Source organism: Solenopsis invicta, chromosome 8, assembly GCF_016802725.1.
Source record: "Solenopsis invicta isolate M01_SB chromosome 8, UNIL_Sinv_3.0, whole genome shotgun sequence".
NCBI lineage: Eukaryota > Metazoa > Arthropoda > Insecta > Hymenoptera > Formicidae > Solenopsis > Solenopsis invicta.
In genome coordinates, this window is record NC_052671.1 from 12,555,176 (window position 1) to 12,574,796 (window position 19,621).

General features: G+C 32.8%; 6 protein-coding genes across 13 annotated transcripts in view; 4 read left to right on the forward strand and 2 right to left on the reverse strand.

The window, feature by feature from the left end:
- LOC105200680 (serine/threonine-protein phosphatase 2A 56 kDa regulatory subunit gamma isoform) overlaps nt 1-3,255 on the forward strand; it is a 34,587-nt gene extending 31,332 nt beyond the window's left edge. For 4 of the 5 annotated variants that reach the window (XM_011168336.3, XM_026137717.2, XM_026137718.2 and 1 more), the window contains one exon: nt 23-3,255. In XM_011168336.3, coding sequence (XP_011166638.1) covers nt 23-187 — 165 coding nt within the window. In that variant the 3' untranslated portion in view covers nt 188-3,255. The remainder of the gene's footprint in view (nt 1-22) is intronic. The other variant, XM_039452413.1, reaches the window with a different exon arrangement.
- A 1,168-nt stretch (nt 3,256-4,423) lies between these two features.
- LOC105200678 (riboflavin kinase) lies at nt 4,424-7,783 on the forward strand. Its single transcript, XM_011168334.3, has 4 exons — nt 4,424-5,379; nt 6,747-6,895; nt 7,107-7,209; nt 7,329-7,783. Exons 1-4 carry the CDS (start codon nt 5,292-5,294, stop codon nt 7,442-7,444), a joined length of 456 nt encoding a protein of 151 aa, XP_011166636.1. The 5' UTR covers nt 4,424-5,291; the 3' UTR covers nt 7,445-7,783.
- Nucleotides 7,469-11,046, reverse strand: LOC105200679 (H/ACA ribonucleoprotein complex non-core subunit NAF1). 2 transcript variants are annotated; one of them, XM_039452414.1, is made up of 7 exons: nt 10,828-11,046; nt 9,694-10,024; nt 9,442-9,568; nt 9,061-9,332; nt 8,839-8,984; nt 8,052-8,626; nt 7,469-7,712 (listed from the first exon to the last, which is right to left on the reverse strand). In XM_039452414.1, exons 1-6 carry the CDS (start codon nt 10,853-10,855, stop codon nt 8,061-8,063), a joined length of 1,470 nt encoding a protein of 489 aa, XP_039308348.1. In that variant the 5' UTR covers nt 10,856-11,046; the 3' UTR covers nt 7,469-7,712; nt 8,052-8,060. The 2 variants fall into 2 exon arrangements, with proteins under 2 accessions (XP_039308348.1, XP_025993505.1); XM_026137720.2 differs by having other exon boundaries at nt 7,469-8,626.
- Nucleotides 11,047-11,321: 275 nt separating this feature from the next.
- Nucleotides 11,322-16,165, forward strand: LOC105200676 (drebrin-like protein). Its single transcript, XM_011168331.3, has 5 exons — nt 11,322-11,502; nt 12,376-12,544; nt 13,627-13,859; nt 13,937-14,114; nt 14,283-16,165. The coding sequence occupies exons 1-5, from the start codon at nt 11,420-11,422 to the stop codon at nt 15,033-15,035; spliced, it is 1,416 nt and encodes a 471-aa protein (XP_011166633.1). The 5' UTR covers nt 11,322-11,419; the 3' UTR covers nt 15,036-16,165.
- LOC105200677 (cleavage and polyadenylation specificity factor subunit 4) lies at nt 11,513-18,622 on the reverse strand. Its single transcript, XM_011168333.3, has 5 exons — nt 18,160-18,622; nt 17,004-17,207; nt 16,615-16,804; nt 16,167-16,529; nt 11,513-11,891 (listed from the first exon to the last, which is right to left on the reverse strand). The coding sequence occupies exons 1-5, from the start codon at nt 18,260-18,262 to the stop codon at nt 11,651-11,653; spliced, it is 1,101 nt and encodes a 366-aa protein (XP_011166635.2). The 5' UTR covers nt 18,263-18,622; the 3' UTR covers nt 11,513-11,650.
- A 104-nt stretch (nt 18,623-18,726) lies between these two features.
- Nucleotides 18,727-19,621, forward strand: part of LOC105200675 — a 180,634-nt gene continuing 179,739 nt past the window's right edge. Inside the window, exon 1 of one of the 3 annotated variants that reach the window (XM_039452410.1) lies at nt 18,727-19,588. The gene's annotated coding sequence lies outside the window, so the exon portion shown is untranslated. Of the gene's footprint in view, nt 19,593-19,621 lie in introns of all 3 variants that reach the window. The other 2 variants (XM_039452411.1, XM_039452409.1) reach the window with 2 other exon arrangements.

Consider the following 19,621-nt stretch of genomic DNA (forward strand, 5'->3'; position numbering starts at 1 on the left):
CATATTCTTATCATTAAATAAGTGTTTTGTTATGCAGGCGAAGAAAATGACAAACGTGAACAAAGTGAAACCGCTTTTACGAAGAAAGAGCGATTTACCGCAGGATTCGTACACAATGCGAGCGTTGTCCGACCATAAACGTGCCGATGAATACCTTGTTACGCCGCCAGATCCCAATAATTGCTAGTCTCTACCACAACCCCTTCCCATGTATCCTCTGTTTTGCTGTAGCAACATCGGAAGTTAGCTTTCTTTCTGGGAGGGAAAACGGCGATAAAAACAAATAATTTGATTAAGAGTCCCACATTACGTGAAATCAGTGATGTCATCTCAATGTATATCACACATCGTATTTGCTTTTTTTAATAGAAGAAAGAATTCTACTATCCCGTCGCGCATATCGTGCGATCAAAAACACAGTGTATAGGTACTGGTAGAAACTTGCAGAAGAAACTCGTTCTTCATATAGAAATATGTTGTATTTATTTCTTCACTACAAAAGAAAAAATATTGCAGTTGAGAGGATCTGTAATAGCGTCATTATTAAAAAAAAAGAACGCGCATGTAGTAGGCGAAAAGGGCCCTAAATATGTTACTCGTAGAATCGCCATCACCGAAAGCACTCTAAAGTGCTACCCTCTGCTATGTCTCAACAATAAGATAATATATGGATAATGTACGTAAACGCGAGATTTAATCATGGATACTACGGTTGTATTGGATTCGGTTCTATTCTATTCTACAAGAGATTTTATATACAGATGAGGGTTATGTACGGGAATGTGATTGAAGATATACACGTATGCTCTCGATGTTGTAACCCATACTATTGCACTATGCGAGCTTGTTGTGTTAACATTCTTGCGAAATGACGCGTTTCCATTTATGTGCAAATGATATACATATATAAATATACGTATTTGCTTTAACACTACAGGCTCGTTGTAGTAATTAAAAAAAAAAAAAAACAAATGGAGACGCAAGGAAGAAGAATATACCCGCCGATGCGCGCGTTATCTTAGGATGTATATGATAGTGCTATTTTAAAAATAATAGATTGCTACGAGAAAATCTGGATACTTCTGAGTGTACTACTTTTGTATCTGTTGTGCCTAGATGCCTGTGGAAAAAAAAGAAAATGCCTCCGCGCGAGGCCTATATATACTATGAACAGCAAGATTAAGCAGCGAGTTTACATGTCGCTTTGCCAAATATAATCGATATTACAGAATTTCAGTAATGCTTGCATAACATGTTGTGTTGTTAACTCATTGATCTTGAGATTAATTGAAAGATTATACTGTTGTGGCCCAGAGAAGTAGGAAGGAGAAAAATAAAAAGAAGAGAGGAAAAAGGATTAAAATACAATTTAGTCCTTGCGCTGCTGGAAGGTTGTTACGTTAATAATTGTCGAGGATACCTTGTTGAACATAGATATGATAAGCACTTATTAAATATTAGAAATTAAAACTGCGGAGATAGATTGCGGATAAAGATTATTTACTTATTAATTATTCCTATTCAAGAGAGAAACAGAGGAATGGCCATTTCAGCTAACTGATCATTAATTAGTGGTATAAATATCATAATTATTAGTTATTGTATTATTTTTATATAGTAACGAGACGAATAATAATGAAAATAGGGTAATAGTAATAATGTAGTAGCTGGTACATGTGGCAAAATGCCTTGGATCCGTTTAGTCTACCCGGAAATCTACGTTTTTCCCAAATTAGATCGATAATAAATAAATCATGCATTTCTTAGAAAAAATACTGTTACGTGTCAGAGAAAGATAAAGAGAAAGGAGAATTCTTATACGCCGCATGCAGCAACTCCAAAAGACATCGAAACAGATAGTCTCCGCGAATGTGAGTGTATGTACGCCTGCAAAAGCTTAAATCGAACCGTAGAAGACCGGAAAAGAAGGGAATAATCGTAATAATAATATTACTATTAATAATAATGCCGTTATTAAAAAGATATAGAGTTGCCGGATCATTTCGATGTAATAAAGACGTTAATCTTGCATGATATCGTGAGAGTTCTTTTCATACGTATTATGCGTAAAGCAGTATAGGAACATCTCATTCGCGATTTTTTTTTATAAGGATCTAAACAGGGATTAAAACCGGTATAATTTCGTAGAGTTTAGGTCTCAATGTTATTTTAAAATATATTCTAAGTTAGAATATATTTCAAGGACACTATCAGCATCTAAAAGATATTTATATTTATTTTTTGATTGTGCAAAAACAGTCGACCGTAGATCTTTTCATTTCTATAATTGAAAATTTAATCGTACCGATCTCGATCCGATACAGAGGTTTTCAGGCATGCAAAAATGGACCTTTCTTCTCGCGCGTCTGCAGTGCATTGTATACGTCGAAATTGTACCGATTCTAATCTTCGAATTCGAGTCGCCGGAAATCGGAATCGGGAGTATCGCGACTGAACGCATTGTAGGAGTAGAAAATGCTCTCTCCATTCATGACTCTTGACGTCAAGAGCGCTCTCAAGTCATCTATTGAAATCCACTTATATGCGGCAAGAGGAGACCTCGTCGTGCGCAGTTTGCATATTTCATGTACCTGCATATATCGTGTAAATAATATAATTATTTTTTGAACGCATTCTTCCTTTTTAGTTCCAAAAACACGTTCGTCTCGACGTGTTAGAAGAACTCAAACGCTTATTTTACTTTTCATTTTTTTTTAACACTATTTCTAGGTACACAGATTTTATTTAATTTTTTCTAGCGAGTCTACTACTGTATGTATGTGTGTAATCACTTGGCAGATGCGCGCAATATGTATACATGAAACTCTTTTAAAAAGAAAAAGATCTCTGTAAATGGATGCACCGGTTGCAATATTGTCACAATCTGAATTTGGAGGGACGGAATAAGGGGAAAGGAAGAGATATCAGTATCGCATAGACATGAAATCTTTACAGACATAATTTCGCTAAGGGCATCCCGGTCGTAACAGAATTTTCTATGTGATATTTAAATTAATTTATGTTAATTTAAACTATCCCTTATTATACAGAACATTATATGGAGTGTATCATACGAATCCACGAGAGGAAAAATCCCATTTGCTCTCTGTGGCTACGAGCAATTTCGTTACGTCCGTTCCATTTGGATGTCGTTCGAGCGATCGAATATCGAATTCGAGCGATGATATTTCGTACACGTATCTGCAATTTGTTAAAAGCATAGTTTTATAGTAAATAAAAAGGATTAAAAGAAAAGAGCAGATGCATTTTTACGTCGAGAAACGTTTTAGCATTAGCAATTTGAATTAACGATTGTAACTATAACAAATGTATGAAACATACGCAATATTGAGCAGAGGTGCAAAAAACTATTGATAAATTGGATTTTTAAAACCATTTATAAACGTATTAAATTTCTTACGACGCGATATATAACTAACTGGATAATCATTTGTATAATATTCATAGAAGTTTAAAATTTGTTTTTTTTATCGCATTAACAATACCTCAATTCAAAAAATTATTGACAAAATTAATCTATAAGAGCAGGATTTGAAGATGCAGTTAAGATTTTTCAGTGATTGAATATTTAAATAATGTGCCTTTAACGAATGTGCTTCTAATATAAAGCTATTATTGAACACACAAACGTTTAAAAACAACAATTATATCTATTACTTAATTCTCGTTTATGAAGTACTGGGAAGTTCAAAGATTGCGAGATCAAATTACCAAAAATTAAATATTATGTAAGACAGTCGCCGCAACTCTGGCGAAAATAAAAATTGGAGTTACTTGACTACATTCTTCTTCAGCAGCAAACGTTAATTTAACTAGTACCTTTCTTTAAAATTAATTAGTAAACTGAAAATAATACAAAAATGATGTTAATGATATAATGTAGTAACATGTGCATCGATAAAATAACGAAATCGAAGCGTTACACCTCTTGCGTTCTATCGTCCGAATTTTCGCTTCCTAGAAGTTTCGTTTACGCTTGTGTTACTCTCCTCTTGAGGCAACTCCCATTCTACAATAGTGTAAACATAGCTATAAGTGGTCATAAAGTGTTGTAAAACGCACTTATGTCTATTTTTATCAATGTAAATTAACTTCAATCTCGTTTTTCTTATTCTTAAAACTAGAAAAAGATAAAAAGAAAATTAAACTGAGATTAAAGTTAATCTACATTGATAGAGTTACACCTTACAATCACGATTATTATATATTTACGCTATTGTAAAATAACCTTTACAAAATAAATTAGAAATCAAGACCGAAAATGAGTAAAAACATGCATGTCATAATAGTTAAATATCTATATATTACAAATTACATACTATGATGTACAATAAATTGCAATTTTAGTTTCAACTTAATTAGTCTTCTTCAGTCGCATACATTAATTAAATTATTACTTTTGTTCAAAATTGATGAGTAAACCAAAAGTAATAATAAACAGAAACATGTTAACGATATACGGCAATAACATAATAAAACAATACTGAAAACAGAATCAAAGGATAAAATGACAAAGTGATGTAAGATTGATGATCCGTGATTAATTAAATTAAAGAGTCTGTATTAAATGATCCTTAAAGTCTTTCACTTAACGGCTATCATACATTGCAAGTCCAAAGTTCATTGGAGTGGAGGTTTTCACAAGTCTTGTTGTCAATAAGGCATAAAACTTCTAAAAATAAACAATAAATTTAATTACTGAAAGTCTGCAATGATTAAAAGAGTTTAACTTCACAAGAGTTATCAGAAATTGCGAGATGGAAGATAATTAGACAATTTGTGGAGACAAATTAATTTTCTGCTCAACGTCGAGCTTATCTGTATCATACTGGACAATAGAATACAAAGCATCATGCCTTTGAACAATCTTTATTTTCTAAATCTCGTAAAGTAAAAAATTACTTGAAAATTGCACAAACTCAATTTTCACTCTTTTAAAGTGACGTTTTATTCTACAAGATTTAAAAAGTACATTATAATATTCGACTTATACTTCGATTTTCATTTTTGCAAAGGGAAGAGGGGGAATTTCTTCGAAGATAAAGATTTGTTATTCGCGTCGAAGAGAAAAAAAATGTAATCCATTAACGACGATATCGTTCCGTTATCATTCACGGCTGAATGTCGAATTCATCATTACGCTGACATAAGATATTGACATGATATTCTATACGCCACGTCATGTTATTAATTGTCGTATGTTTATCGCTTTTTCGTCCGGTATGCGGCTTAGCGTAGGACGGCATTAACGACGTGGACGAGCAGCGATCATGGACAGCAAGATCTTGCCGTTCTTCGTATCCGGGATCATCATCAAGGGTTTCGGCAGGGGTTCGCGGGCGCTCGGCATTCCGACAGGTATCCTTCATCTTCCAAACATTCTTCCCGGCGTGAAATCGAGTTCAAACTAGAGAATCTAATCCTAGGATTAGCGGAACACTGACAATGAGTATTGATCGTGACACATCAATATCGGACAATAACGTTTGACGAGTCGCACTTCTCTCCATTGTTAAAAAATCGCGAGCGGTTCTTACGAGCATGGCTTTCCTTTATCATTCTTTCCTATTTGGATCACAATTAAAATCTGCGTCACGCCTATAGCACTGCTCGAAACACATTGCTAGAGGTTAGGATTTTTCCTTTATTTTTTTTTCGTAACTACTAGAGGCGCGCTTTCACTTAACGTTTGCAAACATTCGCGACTTGAGTATTTGTTCTTCTTTAATACTTTCGATAAATAATATAAGAATGAAATGAATTTAAAGAACGTCGCGAGCATTAAGTAAAACGCGCTCTAGATAGAATTTCGAATTTGGAATCGATAGATGCATTTGTTTTAAATTAACATGCGCCTATCAATAGCATTTTACGTCTTCCCGTTTCTCGCTTCGAGACTCGATATTATATGCGAGACGTGACGTTCGCGTTTTAAAAAAATTCTTCACAAATTTAAGATATGTTACAAAAATCTATGTGAAAATATTAGGATTGGAACAATTTTCTTAATTATTGTATTTTTGTAATGCGTCGTACGTTTCTGTGATTTATATAAATTTATAGGTGAAATTATTTCAAATGAATTACAATATTTTACATATTTCTAATCAACCCTGCTAGAAAAAATTTCCATGAATAAGTACAAAGATTTGCTAAAAATAAAGTAAAAATTTGTTATTCCTATTTTTTTGTACAAATATATATTTTTTCATAGAAAAATATGTATTTCATTATTAAGATTAATAAAAATATTTTAATTCTATTACATATTTTTTGTAGATTTTTGTAGCATTTATTAAATTTGTATAGAATTTTTTCCGCCATTACAAAAATAAAATAAAGTAATTTTAGTCACTATTTTTTTAATTATATATCTTCAAGAATACATTATATAATTGATATTTTATTTTGCCGGCAATCAGTTTTATGCATATTTTATAAAATTTAGTTTTAATTTCTTTTAAAGATCTCGCAACTGCAAAATGATTCAGTATCTATTATGATGCCACATTTGATCAAAATATTATCTTTTGATACTTGCAATTAAAATCTGTATTTGAGACCATCAAAATAATTATGTAGAACAAAATATGAATAATGCAAAAAGTTTTGATTCTAGCAAGTTTGTGAATGTCCTACATAACAATTTTGAAGATCCAACATGAACATGGAATGAATTTTGCAGAAAAAACTTACATATTTTTTCTTTCTTTTACAAATATCAGCTAATCTCTCAGAACCTGTAGTCAGTGCTTTGCCAAAGGATCTAAACACTGGAATTTATTATGGCTGGGCATCTTTGCACGGGACAGTTTACAAAATGGTCGCAAGCATAGGATGGAATCCATATTATAAAAATGAAAAAAAGTCAATGGTATGAAAAACAATTTCAAAATATAGAAGATTAATTTTTTTAAATTAAATCCAAGACAGCTCAAATATTCTATATTGTGTAATATAATTGTAGTTATATAAATTGTATGTAGATATCATTTATTTAAAAGTAGTTATAAACATTTTATTATATGTAGAAAAATATCTTTGTAAATTAAGTAACAAAGTATAAATTATATATTATTTTGCAGGAAGTTCACCTGCTACATAAATTCCAAGATGATTTCTACGGTGAGGAACTCAAGGTTATTATTAGTGGATATATAAGACCAGAAAGAGATTTTTCTTCTCTAGGTAATGAATGTTGTCATAATAATAATGTAAAATATGAATTACTATTCTTTCAAAGTAATTTTTTTTTAAATGATTACTATTTTACAGTTGTTACTATTTTGTCTTGCTTATTTTTACAGACGAGCTTGTCACAGAAATAAAGAATGACATTGCAATTGCGGAACGTCAATTAGAAGAACCTGTAGTAAATAAATTGAAAAATGACGACTTTTTAATTAATAAAACAAGTCACTAATAAGATAAAAATGTAAAGAAAATATTTTTGTTACTTTTAGTTGTATATTTATTAAAATATCTACATACGTGTATATACATAACATGTGTAGCGATTATGGCGTAGAATTGTGCGTCTGCTGTCTGCGCCGAAAACTCAGGTTCAATTTCGACTGATCAGAAGCATCTGATTTTATTCGATCGCTATCTCTCAGAAAGTAATGACAACCACCGAGAATATTTTGCCACGAGAACTTTTCTTAGGAACTAGCGTTTAAACAGTAAATTATCTGTGTAAATTGTAAAAAACGTATCTTAGAGGGGGTCACCATATATCTCTAATAAAAGATTAAAAGACTGAGATAATGACATACGTATATATACATGTTGTGATCATGGAGAATATATAATCAAAATTAATAATAAATTTAGAAAAAATATAGACAAATTTCATAATTATATTCATAAAATTACATTTTTGTACTTTAACATTATAAATATTGAAAATGAAAAATATTTTTTATGAAAGTATAAAAGATATTAATAAAAACAAGTATTAAATCATTGAATTGACATAGAGTATCGATTCAAATTCACTCAAATGATTGAATGCTTCTTTTTATTAATACCTTTTATTATTACTTCGTACTATCCTTTGTATCTGAAGAAGACGGAGGAACTGGTGCAGACCAATGTGAATTAGTATTCGTCGTTGGCACTGGTGGTTGTGCATAGTTCGAATAAGAAGGCATATACGAATATGACGCACTAGGAAATTGGTAATTTGTCATTGCGGGTGGGCATGAATTGAATCTCGGAGGAGCGCCGAAGAAAATTCTAGGATATTGATTTTGTGTATTGTTACTTTGGAAATTAGACTCGACATTTTGATAATATTGGTTTGCACCGTCTGAAGTACTTGAATTGCCATATTGTTGCAAATACGATCTGTCATGTGATGTTCTGTAGTCTTCATGTGGTCTATTGGACATCAGATACACATTCTCTGGAATTGGCTGCCAATAAGCATTATTTTGATATGGATATTGTTGCCAAGATTCATTATAGGAATATGAGCCATCCTGTGCAGAATTATCTCTCCAGTTATGCTGCCTCTTTCGATTATATCTCGGAGAATGAACATTTCTATTTTGATTCCACGGATGATTCGATTGCCAGCTCATTGTTGTATTATTGTAAGAGCCTAAAATTCAATTAGTAATAAATTGTTTAGTTGTTTGTAACAATTGGTGAGTGTAGAGAAATATGCGTTTGTTTTAGAGGTAAATTATAAAAAGCGCACATTACAGAAATACATCATTATGTACAGTATCACTTCTGACTAGAAGTTAAGGTTTAAAGTTGCAACTCGTGATACTTTGGAATAGATTGATACTGAATTTGAAATACACTCACCCATCCGACGTTGTCGCTTCTGCGTCTTACCATCAGAAGAATCTTTGTTATTCTTCTGTTTTCTTTGCTTTTCATATGCTTGTTCATCCTCATCATTTGAAAAATCTGGCGACTCGTCATCGCCAACTGTATCGCAAGCTTTTATCCTGCAAAAAAAAAAACATTTATTTTGAATATGTTACAATCGCATGTAACACATGTTGTACTTGTCAAGGTACCAACTTTGTTAACTCATGCAGGAAAACAAGAGACGTGTATTCAGTATTACTCGGGCAATAATAAACTTGCATGCCCACTTTAATGCCATTTTCTTGTATATGTTCAGCGTCGTTAAAGCGAACACAGTAATGCGGATTATTCACGGACCCAAATACGTCGAATATTTTGCCAAGTGCTTTTGTTCCTTTGTTCACAAATAAAACTGTGTCCAAATTAAGCGTAGGTTCACCAGGCTTTGGTTTTACGATTACCAATTGTTCTACTATTTTTTCGATCTAAAATATTTAAACAAGACGATACTTAACCATATGAACATTTAAAAACATTTAGAAGTTTATCTTACAAATTTTTTAACAAATATATATTAGTTTATATTAATTATACCTCGCCTAATGGATTACATAAAACTTCAGGGACACTAATATGTAAGTCTTCTATTGGTGGAAGATCATCTAGCTCATTTACATATTTATCCTTTTGCTTTGCTTTGCTCGCCTTGTTTTCATTTTTTCTAAAAGATAAAATACATAAAAAATTCATACTATTACTACTTATAAAAAAATTTTAAGTAAATTAAATATGTAATAAATGTGCATTATAATTTTATTTTTAAAATTTATGAAAAGATAATAGTACCTGTTATTAGTACTTGCAAAATCTTCTGAGTCACTATCACTACTACTGCTGCTGCTGCTGCTACTGCTACTACTACTACTACTACTACTGCTGCTGCTGCTGCTGCTGCTACTGACATCAATGCTACTATTAGAATCATCTTCACTATCAATTTCTTCGCATGATGATAAAGTTTCTTCAACTGTACGATATTGCTGTACAGTCTGTGTTGGTATTTGTGACACAGTGTGTTGATTTTCAGTTGTAGAATCTGTTTTTATTTCTTCTGCATCTGAATCAGTGTCTCCATATTGTACAGCAATAATATTAAGACTAGACGTTCCATCACAGTCTTTCAAATAGATACAACAAAAATATACATTTATATCTCAAAGAATACTTTTGTATAATTTAAAATTTTTTTATAAGGTTTTCTGCAAAAACCAAACAAGTCCATTAAAAAAAAATCTAGATAATGGCAAATCATTCTCTATTTGTAGTGTTAAGGCCTGCACACAATAGAGGAATATAAGATATTAGAAATAAGAATTAAAATTTTAGTATCAGTTTTCTCAATAAATATTAAATGTGACACAATGGATACAAATAAAACGTAAGACATAAATGTGTTATACAAGATACAATGTAACTTATTATTTATTTATAATATTCATTAAGGAAAATGATCCTAAAATTTTAATTCCTGTTCCTAATATCTAATATTCCTCTATTATGGCCCTTACATCATGAATAATTTTGTTCTAGTAAGAATCAAGCAAGTCTAAAGATTTTTCATCTTTTTTTTCTTTTTAATATATTAAACAAATCATAAAACAATAATTATTTAGAACATCCTATCTCACCTCCAATATTGATGAAATTAAATTCAATTGATTATAAAACTTTGTTCTTTGCTTATTACACATCCGAGAAAAATTATTTATATTTAAACAATGAACAATTCGATGATGAAAAATGTTTTGTGTCTTAAAAATTTTACTTTTTTGTTTGGTTTTTGTAGAAAAAACTTTTTATTTATATTTTGTAATTTAAAACTTATAACCATTTTTTTTCATGTTATAAAAAAAGGGTCCATTTCTCATATATGAGTATGTAAAAACATTATTACTTAAACCATTATATATTTATGCTTACCTTGCTTTTGCTGCGATGTTTCTTCCATTTTAACTCAAGATTAATCTAAAATACTACAAATATGTTACAAACTTATGACAATCATGAATTCGTTTCCTATTTATTTTAAATTTTGTTTTTGACTAAATTTTACTTTTTTGTATAATTATACTATTAGATAAACAGAAATAGTATCAAATAGTACTTATGAAAAGATACACGTGTTGACAATACCTTAGACTACATAAATAATAGTATACAATGAGGTGCATGAATGAGTTCATTTTTCGGTGTAGAAACTCCAGGAATTTAACCAATCATGTGTTGCCGTTGATTTAGTTATTTCGTCTGATTGGCTAAAATTGTTGTACCTCTTGCACTAACTACACCGAAAAAGGACTCATTCCTGCACTTCGCACATTACGAAATTCAGCCAAAATCGGTGCGTTTCTGCAATGTTGTGATTCTCTCCTTCAAGCAAACCATTGGAGTTTGCCATCTACATATTCGTGTAGTCTCCGCGGTTTCTCCGGTTATCGAATCTGTCTGAATCCGCCCCGGAACTTGTTATGAACTCAAGTTCATCAAATCATCAAATGATTTAGCAAGAAAAATGTCAATTAATCTGGCAAAAAACAAAGATGCCTTGGTGGCTGCTTGGCACAGCGTGGTCGACGATAAATTAACTACTAACTGGTAGGCGTACATCTAAGTCCCAATTGCTTCTCGATCCGGCGGGCGGTACCGAGTCGGTTCTTGGCATACTTTTGCGTATATGTACCTATGCAATTTTATCCAGCTATCGTTTAAGATTACTCAGAACTTGATCGGTTTAACCGTTATACTAATCTGATAATCTCGTGTGCTCTGAAGTCGTTGACTCGCGTAAAGAGACGCGGTTTCTTCTCGCTGTGCGTTTACTTGACGCGAGACTACCGCGTCTCTCGATAACAATTGTCAAGTTAGCCGGTATCGAGTTCACAATTCCAAATCGGAACATACATTTGCAAGCTCCGTTGTTTTGCGTGAATATCGGGCTGACAAGCATTTTTTGCTCTGACAAAACCTTATTCCAATGTCCATTTCTATCGATTTTAAATATCCATTTTTTTAGAATTTTAAGAATTAGAAAAAAAATTAGAAAAAAAGAAGAGAGTAAATTAAATCGAAATTAAAATTGATCTACATTAATTCATAGAAATGGATATGATTATCTTAGTTTTTCTCATTTGCTCTTGAAATATTTTTTATTCGTTTTTGATAATTGTTACTGAGTAAAAAAGGTATGATAAGTTAGATAAGTTATCTTTTATCTGGGTGAGATATAAATATTGAAGATGTGTAATTATTTTTAACGATTAAAAGCGATAAATAGTGAGATTACATATGTGTTTAAAATGTACAGACGTAACTATATGATTGATATATCATTTTTATGTAGCTACAGTTTATTAGTGATATAAAACTCGCGTAATTATGACTTGAAGGTCTTATATGTCATGTAAATCTTATTCCATCAATTGTACTTTCTAATTAGTAGTTTAAATATTTTTCCATTCTTATTACCAGGGCTGTATTTGGCTATGAAGGACAGACTAATAATTTAAAAGTAGTTGGAACGGGAAATGGCGGGTTGGAAGAAATGATTGATCGATTAAGCAGTAGTCACATCATGTATGCATTTTGCAAAGTTACTGATACTAAAACAAGTCTACCAAAGTGTTTGCTTATTAATTGGGTAGGTATGAAGAAATCTAATATATGGAATGAGAAATGAATTATGATTAATTTATTTTTTATTAAAACAATAGGATCTTTAATAGCTTAAAAGATTTCAGTTATATTACAGAGACTTTTCAACGTCTCAATTGTAGATCATTACATTTGTAAGTTTCTGAGACCATTCTTTTTTGGAACATTGCAGTTATAATATTTCTACAACCATTTGTATTGAAACTTTATATGTAGAATAGAATTTTTCTATAATGTAGTATTTTGCAACATTACACAAATGTAAAGTTTCTCTTTAATAAATGTCTGTACATATTGTTGTAAAGTCACTAGAATGATTCAAATCAGTATCTGTAGAGAAGTCATTTTTAACATTGAATCTGAGGTGGCTGAATATATCTGGCTTAAAAAATTTGTATTTATAATTAACATATAAAAATACAGGACAAGTTTTATAAAGTATCAATGATTTATTATTTTTAATAAAAAAGTCTTATATTGTTACAATAAACAAATCCCTGTGTACTTAGATTATCTTCCGGATATAGAAAATATGTATTTCTCCTTATCAAACAACTAATATATGAATTTTTTATTAGAAATAATAAGCCATTGATACTTTATGTAACATGTATTTGTATTTTTATACATGAATTATAAATATTGTACATTTTGCATACATTTATAAATATTGTATGTTTTACGAGACATATATATATATATATATATATATATATATATATATATATATATATATATATATATATATATATGACAAATGAAATCAAAGAGAATATTGCAACAATCTCATCAAAACATTTCCATAATATTTCAGAAATGGATTTTTTGCAGGTTGAGACAAATATTTCGATGTTACTGCAGCCTTGCAAAGATGTTTCAGAGACATTACACAACATAACTATAACAGTTTCAATGTTTCAATGTTATATCCCTGCAAGGTTGCAAAAACTTTTGTTAACTTGTATTATTAGGAATATTTCGTATTTTTATGAAATAAAGAAAACATAATTAAGAAAACATTCATAAATTTCATAATAGAATTTTGTTTGATAAAATATTTGCTTACAGCAAGGAGAAGGTGCTCCAATTGTTAGAAAGGGAACATGTGCTAATCATATTAGAGATATAGAAAAATTATTAAAAGGAGCACATATAACAATTACTGCGCGTTCTGAAGACGATGTAGAAGTAGACGTGATTATGGAAAAGCTTGCGAGAGCAACAGCTTCCGCGTATAAGTTTAATGAACCTCGCAGTGAGAATGACGGTCACGCAGGTCCTGTTGGAACAACGTATCGCAGGTTTCTACTTATTTCTCTATGTTAAAATGTATCATTATCGTTTGTGATGCAACTTTTACTCAATATGTACTTTACAGAGTAATACCTGCGCAAGAGATAAATGCAACTGAAAGAGATCAGTTTTGGGAAAAGGAAGAAATGGAGGAGAAAAAAAGATTGGAGCAAGAGCGGATGCGTTGTGAACAAGAGCGGCAGAAGTTAGAACGAGAAATGAGAGCTCGGGAAGAAAAGGAAACGCAACTGAGAGAACAACAAGTATGTCACAATCTTGCATATATTTTTTTATTGTGTTTTTGTGCATGTGTGCGTGTATACACACACACACACACACACACACACACACATACACAATCAAAAAATATATACATATGTTAGATTTATGAAATCAATATTATATGCACTGCTCACGAAATATTGTTTCAGGTAACTGCCAAGGAAAATTCAATCGCTCGTCAAAAACTAGCCGAGCAGCGTGCTGAGGAGGCAAACAACTTACGTAATCAAGTAGCTGCTAAAAATTATGGTAATGATACTGAAGATGATCATAAATCGCGAAGCGATGAGTTACGGAGACAGAGGAGCAAAGAAACACAGCAATTGATTGCTCAAAGAACAATAAACGCTCGAGCGATATTCGAACAAAATTCAGCGGCCGGTCAAATGAAAACGAGTTCGGCTCAACAATTTTTATCTAAGAATAATCATGTAGAGTCAATGAAAAAAGCGTTGGAGGAAGTTCAAATAAAAGATCAGCCCGATGTGAAATCCCGTGAGGAAATACCAGCTGAAGCGAAAAAATCTACAAGCGCGGAAACTACAGTGACAGTTTCTTCATCCGCTATGCCTCAATCTCAAAATACCAATCAAGAATTGAAAACTACCGCCACTCCGCAATCCGAACAAACGACAGAGACTAAGGAGCAAGTTACCGAAAATGAATTATACAATCAATTAGATGGCCCGTACTTATATTTTGATCCAAATAATGAGGGGATGAAGGCTAGAGCTTTATATGACTATCAAGCAGCTGATGATACAGAAATCACATTTGATCCTGGAGATATAATCACGCATATAGATGCAATTGATGAAGGCTGGTGGCAAGGACTTGGACCTGACGGTACATATGGACTTTTCCCTGCTAATTACGTTGAAGTTATTGAGTACAATACATGATAAGATATGTTTCCAGAGAAATTTATCAAAATCATTTTTCATTTTCTTCATAATTATCTACATAAAATTACTTGCATGTAAAACATCAATATCAACGTAACCTTATCGTTAATAAATGCTATTACGTTTCTAGGTATAAGTAAAGTTAAACCACGTGATAAAATAATTCTGAATTTAAAAAAGTTTTATAATGGAAACATGTTTAGCATGTAACAACCACAGACATAATAAGTAGGACCCAAAAGTTCGTGCGAGATTCCATATCGCGCGCTGGGCATCAGTGCATGCGAATTGCGTGTTTATGTTTAGCAGCCGATCGTTTACAGCTTCATGTTCACGATGTTAGAGATAGGTCCGAAATCTCGGGCAGAAAGAATTCATCAATCGCATTAGAACAATTTAATCAATTGATTAATGGATACACAACTCGCGTGCAGGATAATATGCGATTTTGCACGAATTTCTGGGCCCTATTAATACGTATCCATAAGTACCGACTACGTTCATAGACAACTGAATACATGTCTTCGTAACATTTTGCACCTTCCACGCCATTGTTTAATTTTCAAGCATTTACACAAAAAATGAGTTAATATAACAATTCAATTAGTAAACTCTCAGAAAGAGATGAAATGCTTAACCGGTAAAGTGTATGTCTTCCCAGCAGGTTTTATCTAATCCAAATTAATTAATCAATTAATTATATAAATATATATCTTTTTATAACTCTGTATCAGATATAACAATAACTAAAATGCATCTCAATATGTATAAACGAAATTGCATTACTGCATATCTGTAACAGTTACTTATTTAAACATATATATCATTTTTAGAATAAATACTTTGTTATAGTTTAATAACAAAAAATTTAATATTGAATAATCCGCTTAAATGCAAGTTATTTTTTCATTTTTAATATTACTTTTTAAATGTTAATGTTATATATATATGTTATCCAAAAGCATGGAAATGCTTTTAGTTATCGTTGAGACATTATAAGAGCGGCAGTTGACACGTATATTAGGTATGATAAATTATTTTATTGTATGATAGGAATTTTTATAGATAATAATGAGATAAAGTAGCATCACAATATTCATGTTACAAAAATAAAACAAAGAAAATCACCTTCGGTAATTCTGATTCTGTGTACCACCTCCACTACCCGCATGACTCAAAAATGCTAAATGACCTTTTGGACACTTATTGGCATAATGACCTTTCTGTCCACACTTGTAACACGTTACTTCTTCGAGCGGCTTTTGCGGCCCTCTTGGCGGTGGTGGTCCATTGTGCATGTTCATATGATGATGTGACGGGTGAGAATTGTTATCAAGTTCTTGTCTGACTTGAGCTTCCCGTACATCGGGCGGCATTTTATTGCAATAGATCGCTTTATGACCGCCTTCCCCACAAAAGTGACACGTAATCATCACTTTTTTGCCCTCTTTTGGTTGCATGTCTTGCACCGCTGGCAATTCGAATCTTGGACTAAACATAAATTAAGTTACGAATGCTGTGATTTCATATATAATATTATATAAACTTGGGTTTTTGTGCGGGTATATACACTTACTGCATGAATTTGCAATTTGGCCCCTCTGGACAGAAACCAGCTAAGTAAGCCATGCATAGAACACGTCTGACGTGCCGATGTCGACACAATGGGCCATGCCTACAGAAACCACGATCATACCATGGACAATCTCTGACTTTGGTTTCAGGATCTATGTGTAAGAATGGACATTCCTTGTTGTGGCATGCATCTGTAATAATATACATTGTTTAAATATAATTTAGTACATGTAGTCGTATAATTTAGACAAAATATAATTGCACATTATTTTAAGGGATCATGTATATTTGATTACCCAAATACTAAAAGAAGAAAATTGATTCTTTTTTTCAATAATATAAATAAATAATTATAAAAAGTTATATCAAGGCTGAAACTAGAATACTTACTGAATCTAGAATAAAAATAACATTCTGGCATTTTTGTCATGTCATATTCGTGTAAGAATTCACACTGATCACCTTTTTTGCAAAGACCTCTTAACCAATGTTTACATACTATTGTGCGATCGCCACGAACATGCCTGAAGGGACATGAAGCTCCTTTATTACAGGTGCCTCTTGGATAAAACTGACATACTGCGGCAATTGATTCTATAAATTAAAGAAAAAAGATTACTAAAAGTTTCATATTATTAGTATCCAGCAAAATTATATCATAAATTTCAAGATTACTTTTACATTGATTATTTATATACTGTTTAAGTTATGTTTATACGAACCTTTTTCATATAAGCAATACAATCAATGTAAATTACAAATTAGATAACATGATATAAAAAAGTAATTAACTAATAAAATTAATAATACATTTGACTTTAATACTGATAAAATAACAATATATTATATTAAATATTGAAAAAAACAGCATAATTTGTACTATTTTCTAATGAAATTTGAATCTTCTGATTCATAAAATTTACATTATATATGTGTAATGTAATTATTTATATTTTAAATAAAGGTCAAATTCTGTACACCATACATCTATTCTTGCATATTATAGTTTTTGTGCATTAAACATAAGATAAAAACCATTAAATAGAAATATAATCCATCTTTAAGAATTAAACAAAAAAAAGTTAAATGAAAGATAAAAAAATAGAATATTAAGTAATTGTAAAATAAAAAATTTAATTAGGAAAAAACAAAGATAATATATGAAACAGTGTTACACATTTAATACTGTATTTCTAGAAAAAAAATTTTACAGATAATTCCTGACAAATATCTCAAGTTTCTATCAAATTAAATTTTTACCGCAGTAAATTAGTTGAAATTGCATTTCTTTTTTTACATTTATAAAATTTAATTTATAAAATCTTTTCAATTGTTGATTGCTTAAAAGCTGGATGCTGTTACTATAGAAAAACTAATTGTTCTAAACAAGAAATATTGTCATTCCATATTGGTACAGTGAAAATAAAACAGTTTGTGTACACGTAATAAATTGAAATAAGCAAGATTTGGATACAATGACATTATGCTACGCGAACTTAACCTAACACGAGTGGCTACATAACAATTTTAGCATTGAAAGACATACTGTCCATGCCGGTGAAAGGTAATGGAAGAGCACCATACTGTTCGTCGAGAGCTTCTTCAATGTCAAATCGCATATGCTCCACGTTCGCTACCATACACTCCATTGTTATTGTAAAAATTTGAACAATTAAACACAAAACACTTGCGCTGTATTCGATCTGAATCCATCTATTTCATCTGAATCTGCCGAGATTGTCGCATGCAGCCAACATTACTCGTCCCAACGAGATGTCACTACTGTCTCATGAAGTTGATTTCCAAAGTATGCTCCAGAGATTTAAATTTAATTCTTTTTCATTATCGATCCAGCGTGTCGTCACAATATACTTTCTTATACTGTGGTATCGTATTTCGACGGTCAATATCCGTTTTTACAAATATAGATTAACTTTAACTTGGTTTAACTTTTATTTTTATTTAATTTTTTCCGAATAGAAAAATTCGCTGAATTTCATGAAAATTTTTTAAAATTGCATCAAAAAATTCTCAAAAATGATATGAAAAAAATTCTGAGGAAAATCTCCAAAGAAGTCTGCAACAAAATTAAATATGTAAAGAAAATTTGTAATTTTGTTATTGAAAGTCCTTTTCGAGAGAGTGGCAAGGTAAACAAGAGTTGATTCAGCCGGAGCGTGGAGCAGCCGGCGACGGCGACGGCGACGGCGTGGCGCTTGGAGCTGCTTGGAGCACGGAGCCGCGAGGTGCTGCCGTTCGACGGACGGTCGGCGAGACGCTCGCCTCCGTCACTACGTGACAGCGGGCTCCGAGCGGGAGGAGTGGGGGAGCGGCGCGAGGAAGAAAATGGCCGACGAGGCTACGGTAAAAGGGCAGGGACGTCGTGCGAGGTGCGCGCTGCGCGACGCGACATCGTCAGTTTCGCGATAGACCGCGCGAAAAAGGGCCGTCGAACCTCCGTCGGGGAAGGTCTGCCGTCGTTGCTCGCGGTCGCGCGTCCCGTCGTGGAGTCCCGGGCGGCCGTAACCCCAGGACTCGCCGTCGTCGTCGTCGTCGTCGTCGTCGTCGTCGCCGTCGTCGTCGTCGCCGCCGCGCTGGTGCTGTCGTCGCCTGCTGCTGCGCGGCCCACCAATCGTTCGGGCGCTCCGATTCGCTGTTAAAAAAAAGCGTTCGCGGGCCGAGTTTAGCCGACGGAAGGGCTCACCAAAGAGAGGTAAACACACGACACCCCATTTCGCTGGCGCCTCTCCGCCACCCGCCGTCGTTCTTCCCGTTCCGTCGTGGTCCCGTCCCGTCCCGTTTTCAGTTCTCCCGCGTTCACCTCCGTCGCGACCGAGGCGTGCGTGCGTGCGTTTGTGTTGTCGCGTCGACCGCCGCCGCTGCCGCCGTCGCGACCGCGTCGCCGCGCCGCGCGCGATCGCCGTCACACCGTCAAGATTCTCTCTCCGCGTGCGACGATTGAGATCGATCAGCAGGTTGGTGAGTATTTCCATCTCTCTCCCTCCCTC

Excerpts from the sequence above, each read along its gene's own strand:
- LOC105200678 (XM_011168334.3), top strand. The coding sequence starts at position 5,292 with ATGGACAGCAAGATCTTGCCGTTCTTCGTATCCGGGATCATCATCAAG. Across the intron at positions 5,380-6,746 it reads GGCGCTCGGCATTCCGACAG|CTAATCTCTCAGAACCTGTA; the intron begins GTATCCTTCATC and ends TACAAATATCAG. Across the intron at positions 6,896-7,106 it reads AAAATGAAAAAAAGTCAATG|GAAGTTCACCTGCTACATAA; the intron begins GTATGAAAAACA and ends ATTATTTTGCAG.
- LOC105200679 (XM_039452414.1), bottom strand. The coding sequence starts at position 10,855 with ATGGAAGAAACATCGCAGCAAAAGCAAG. Across the intron at positions 10,025-10,827 it reads AACATCGCAGCAAAAGCAAG|ACTGTGATGGAACGTCTAGT; the intron begins GTAAGCATAAAT and ends TCTATTTGAAAG. Across the intron at positions 8,985-9,060 it reads TTCCTGCATGAGTTAACAAA|GATAAAAGCTTGCGATACAG; the intron begins GTTGGTACCTTG and ends TTTTTTTTGCAG.
- LOC105200676 (XM_011168331.3), top strand. The coding sequence starts at position 11,420 with ATGTCAATTAATCTGGCAAAAAACAAAGATGCCTTGGTGGCTGCTTGG. Across the intron at positions 11,503-12,375 it reads GATAAATTAACTACTAACTG|GGCTGTATTTGGCTATGAAG; the intron begins GTAGGCGTACAT and ends TCTTATTACCAG. Across the intron at positions 12,545-13,626 it reads AGTGTTTGCTTATTAATTGG|CAAGGAGAAGGTGCTCCAAT; the intron begins GTAGGTATGAAG and ends ATTTGCTTACAG.
- LOC105200677 (XM_011168333.3), bottom strand. The coding sequence starts at position 18,262 with ATGGAGTGTATGGTAGCGAACGTGGAGCATATGCGATTTGACATTGAA. Across the intron at positions 16,530-16,614 it reads CCAAATTGCAAATTCATGCA|TCCAAGATTCGAATTGCCAG; the intron begins GTAAGTGTATAT and ends ATTTATGTTTAG. Across the intron at positions 11,892-16,166 it reads CAGAATCAGAATTACCGAAG|AAATGGACATTGGAATAAGG; the intron begins GTGATTTTCTTT and ends TAAAATCGATAG.